Source organism: Clytia hemisphaerica, unplaced genomic scaffold (assembly GCF_902728285.1).
Source record: "Clytia hemisphaerica strain Z4C2 unplaced genomic scaffold, Clytia hemisphaerica genome assembly, whole genome shotgun sequence".
Taxonomy (NCBI): Eukaryota; Metazoa; Cnidaria; class Hydrozoa; order Leptothecata; family Clytiidae; genus Clytia; species Clytia hemisphaerica.
The window spans coordinates 852,910-857,940 of NW_027104602.1; the positions used below are offsets into that span (position 1 = coordinate 852,910).

At 35.5% G+C, this 5,031-nt stretch overlaps 1 protein-coding gene across 1 annotated transcript; it reads right to left on the minus strand.

Annotated features, from left to right (window-relative positions):
- Positions 1-858: 858 nt before the first annotated feature.
- On the minus strand, positions 859-2,572 carry LOC136824183 (metabotropic glutamate receptor 4-like). The gene is made up of 2 exons (XM_067080360.1): positions 2,171-2,572; positions 859-1,559 (listed from the first exon to the last, which is right to left on the minus strand). Exons 1-2 carry the CDS (start codon positions 2,523-2,525, stop codon positions 934-936), a joined length of 981 nt encoding a protein of 326 aa, XP_066936461.1. The 5' UTR covers positions 2,526-2,572; the 3' UTR covers positions 859-933.
- Between the last annotated feature and the right edge of the window lie 2,459 nt (positions 2,573-5,031).

A 5,031-nucleotide genomic window follows, 5' to 3' on the forward strand; every position in this document is an offset into this window, starting at 1 on the left:
TATCATTTACGTATACCAGAATTTTTCATTCGATGATTGTTGAAATATTTTCTCGTGTTTTGTCGAGGTTTAAAAACCATGATGTAACATTTCTTACCATACAGCAAGAAATTGGTGACAAAACAATTGATCATTAAAACTGCAACTCCAAGAAACTCCTTATCAATCTGCTGTTGACGAAAATAAGAGATTGGGAAACTAACACCAAATGAAACTGATGTGACAAGAATGGAATAAAACAAAGACATTGCTTCATTCATAACATCCGGTAAATCACGACGCCGATAAGCTTTTCTAACACCCCTGTCTCACAGCCCCGGTGGGAATGGGAATAGAAATTCTATTGTTCCAATGGTTTTGGAGTGCAATTTTTAAACATGGAATTTCGAATTCGGAGGAAACCAAAGTTAGTTTCCCAGTGTGACTGAAATTACAGGGTTTTTTTCCCACTGGGAACGAAAATTTTGCGAAACTTTCCAGTGGGGCTGGAGTCCCAGTGGGTCTGTGACACAAGGGTGTTTTGTATGTAGCTTTTGTATATTATATCTATATGTAATGCATAAAAAACATTGCTTCAATTTTAACGTCGGGTAGGACACGACAACAATAAGTTTTCGTATCATACATATGATATGAGAGCAATTTGAGGATATAATTTGGTTCCTATATATTTCATAAATTATGTCTAATCATAGTATAAGAGAGTTTCGGCTTTCTTATACTATGGTCTTATAATGTACAATACAAACATCTTGAAGTCGACTATCATTAAGACTTGGAGTCCTCAAGACCAAACGGTTAAATATCTTTCAAACTTTTTTTTAATTTCACGCGTGTTAGCACAACGTGTTTCTGCTCCTTTTATACAATCATCGCACGTTGAAAATATGATGCTTGATTCAAATTAAGGTATAATCTTTGGGTCATTGAGTTTTATTCTTTAGTAACACCAGAATGTTTCATTCGATGATTGTTGAAATATTTTCTCGTGTTTTGTCGAGGTTTGAAAACCATAATGTAACATTTCTTACCATAGAGCAAGAAAATGGTGACAAAACAATTGATCATTAGAACTGCAACTCCAAGAAACTCCTTATCAATCTGCTGTTGACGAAAATAAGAGATTGGAAAACTAACACCAAATGAAACTGATGTGACAAGAATGGAATAAAACAAAGACATTGCTTCATTCATAACATCCGGTAGCGCGCGACACCGATAAGCTTGCACTGAACATATCATTTGACAGCATGTTAAGAAGATGATTAAGTTGTTTTGATTGGATAACGTGTTACACTTTAAGTATCGAATCATGCTCACTTGGTCATTTTTTGATACAAGTTGAGGGGTGTTTAGAAAGTAGGATGATAGTAAGCCTACATTGGTTATGAAAAGCAGGATAACGATTGTGAAGATTTGAGTGACATTTGTGTTGCGTGCTTCAGAAGCTGTTATTCTAACATTTGATGCAAATACCATGACTAATTTTTGTGATTTCGTGTACAGGCATGCCACGTGGAGAGTATACAGAATACTGTAGATTAGGTTACGACCAACGCCTAGTGAAGGGAAGGAAGTACAAATTAAATTAATAAAGAACATCATTTAAACGCATTCCCTACAACTTAAGACCAGTTGCGATTGCACTTTTTCGAGCAAAGCTTCCATGCTATTGGTCGAAAGAAAAATGAAACAATTCCGTTGGCGTGACGTGACGGAATGATTGAAAAAAGTTGCAATGCATTCAACTTTTTTTTTTGAGCAAACGCTACATTTTTATACCGTTCCAAGCAAAAAGGATTTAACCCCCAAAAGCGTACGCAACTGGAGACCGGTCTTTACTTATTTGCCTGACTATTTAGACAACTAAATTGCGGTATTGGGATAAAGGTTTCTCCGTTTAGTGGCAAATTTAAACTGGAGAAATTTGTTTATATTAGCAAAAAAGGGGTGTTTCCGTGAAAAACATTACATTTTGATTATCATTAATTTATTACTCTCTCTAATTTGATCTTAAAGGGACCAAAAGTTTTATTCGAATTACCGAAAGACTTGAGCTAAAAAGAGTAATTAAAGCCACTTTCCAGGTGTGAGGGGACCAATATTAATTTAGTTCGAATTACAGAAAGATTCGACTTAGAGAGAGAGAGAGAGTTAATTGTGTACTTACATATTTCGATGCTGAGATATGGTATTGTGCGCAGACAAATGATAGAGACGAAGATGAGAAGAAGGGAAGTCAAATGTAAAATAGAGAGTGATTTATCAGACGAGCGTACGATCGGTGTTTTCCGGTTGACTACAAAGACGATCAAGATGAAGATGTTCAAACAGCAACCTATTGCGGAGAAAACAATCGTAATATGATATTGTTGATCGTCAATATGAATCGGAACATTCGTGTATGGATCTACACATGCGGTTCTCATACCATTATCAATATTCAAATGTCCTCTACATGGCACACATGGGCCATCAGTATATCCTAGTTTGATGGTGTTGATTGGACATAGCTCACATCGCATGCTGTGGCTCTCATCGGCAAATTTTGTTTCGATTGGACCGTATGTGTAATGATAACCTAGAGAGAAAGTTTTGCAATGATAAATTATTTGAGCAACCTTCCTCAAGTGATAAAAAGTAAAGACTTGAGATTTGCGCAACTTTTGGAACGACGGACTAAATCTAGTGGTTCCTTTTTCCCGGGGCGCATTTTTGAAATTTAAGATAGATTTTTCTTTCAATCCACAATCATGGTCGTAATATTTGAGAAAAAAGGGAAATTCACCGGGAAGTTTTGAAACCACAATCGATTTGTAAGTGCTCTAAAGTAGGTTGGAAGGGTAGAGTTTTAACTCTGAGTTTTAACATGATACTTAAGGACCATAAAATCTGAGGATCCAAAAGTTCAAAGATGGTCCAATAAGGCTCGTGATAGAGCCTTGAAATATCCGATTAAATTTAAGAGATGGTCCAAAATCGACTTTCTCGCCCGAACTCCAAATTTCGGAAAACGAGGAAATAAGCTTAATTCTTAATAGATTTCGACCATAATTGCAGTGTTTGATTAAAAACAATGCGGGCCACGCGTTCCAGGTGGGACGTAAGTAACTTCATTTCTTATCCAAGGGTTTCATGTCAAGCCCTCTAGGTTCTAGGAGCTTTACAGGGATGTAAAAGTAGTAAAATGTAAACATTGCGCGGACTACGTGTCATTAAAGAGAACAATTAAAATCACGTGTCCAAAACAAATTTGTAAAACAATTGAAACAATCAAAAATCAGCCATATTTGTTTTCATTTTTTATTTTGACATGTGACATTTGTTTTGATTTTGTATCCCGCTGCATACGTTTGTTTACAAATTTCGTCAGTACTTTTATGTCCTTTTAAACTCAATGGTCCATGGCTAATCTCTTCGCTAATCAGAAAAAAGAGATTTGGCATGGGAACCAAGTTGGGAGTGAATAATCTTACCTGGCAAGCACGTGGATTTTGGACAAGAGACAGGCTGAAAGTTGGCATTTCTCAAATAATTTTGTTCTAAATCTTTCCATTGGATAAAATTAAACGTAGATTCTTCCATGGGATAATCTGCCACCGGTAGAATGTAATCTTTAGTTCCTATTAAAAAAGAAGAATTGGTGTTTTCAAGCTTCCCAAGTCTCTCTCAGGATTACAAAAACAACCAAAAGTCAAAATATCCTGAATAAGTTGTGGAACTTCTGTATTATTCGAAAGCATCTAGCGAGGTCCTTTTTTTAAACATCTGTTTCCCAGGTATAGCCTTCCTGGAAAATTTGATCTGTTGGCCAAAAGTTTCAAAAATCTTATTCCTAGAAATGAAGATCTGTTTCTCCTCAAAACCGAAATTTTTAACCTCAAAGTATCTTCCCTAGAAAATTTGATCTGTTTTCACAATCTTCAGAATTAAAATTTTGATATGTTCTCCCAAGCTTATAAGAAATACGATATCTGTTTTCCCTCTCGTGGAAATGTTCATCTGTTTCCCTTGCTTTTTGTGATTGATATCTGTTTTCCCCCAGAAAATTCAATCTGTTTCCAATGCAATATCATCTATTTTGGAAACAGTTATCTGTATCCCAATTTATTATGTCATCTCCTAGAAATATTGATCTGTTTCTCCCTGATGACGTCGGAGCGGGGAAACAGATAGCTTTAATGAAAAAGGTCTTTCCTAGAAAATCGGATCTGTTTCCCCATTTTTCAAAAAACGCTCTCTCCTGGAAAAGGGAAACAGATATTTCGGGGAAATGGGCTCGTTGGCTACTTCTGATTATTCTGCTCACTTTAGCCCTATCCACCACTTTGGTGTCAGGGTCTTTCCAAAAATTATATCCTGAAAATGATGACGTCATCAAAACGGAATCTTATGAAAAAACATAAAAATTGAGACTCATTCAAAATTTTGTACTGCTCATAAATAGATTGCAAAAAATAATTTCTAAAAACTTTTTTTGAAAATTATATTCTTAGATAAGTCTATCCTTAAAAATTTACCCAAACTTGGTTGTGAATTTTAATTTATCTTTTTGAATTAACTTGCAAAGATTAATTCGTAGAAAAGTCAAGAAATTTCGTAATAAAAATTTTTTAGCGGTGACAGATGTAAGAAAGTTTTTAAAATTTGCCGCACTTTTTGACCAAGCTTTAGTTGCAGCTCGTACATACACGACATTCTCCAACCTAAGTAAGTCCCCCCGTCTAACATACCCAAGATTCCAACGCTGTAAATCATTTTCAAAGCTCCGTGTTGCGTCTTTCCCATATTATTTTGAAGATGTTTTGTGATACTCCTTAATATGAACGCACTCATTTGTACTAAATAATGTGATTCGGGTAATTCTTCGTAATTTAACTCTTGGCGACCGATGAAGAACATATCGATTATGTTTTTGTTTTGTCCAAAACCACCATTCCCTAGCTCGATGTCTTGCATTATTATAATTCTATCTTTTATGGGCTTTGATCGATCCCTATAAATAAGCTGATTGGCTAGCAAGTATGTCGA

Bases quoted from the DNA above. Each gene is read 5' to 3' on its own strand.
- LOC136824183 (XM_067080360.1), bottom strand. From the start codon at position 2,525: ATGCGATGTGAGCTATGTCCAATCAACACCATCAAACTAGGATATACT. The intron at 1,560-2,170 runs GTAAGTACACAA...TCCCTTCACTAG, and splicing joins ATATCTCAGCATCGAAATAT to GCGTTGGTCGTAACCTAATC.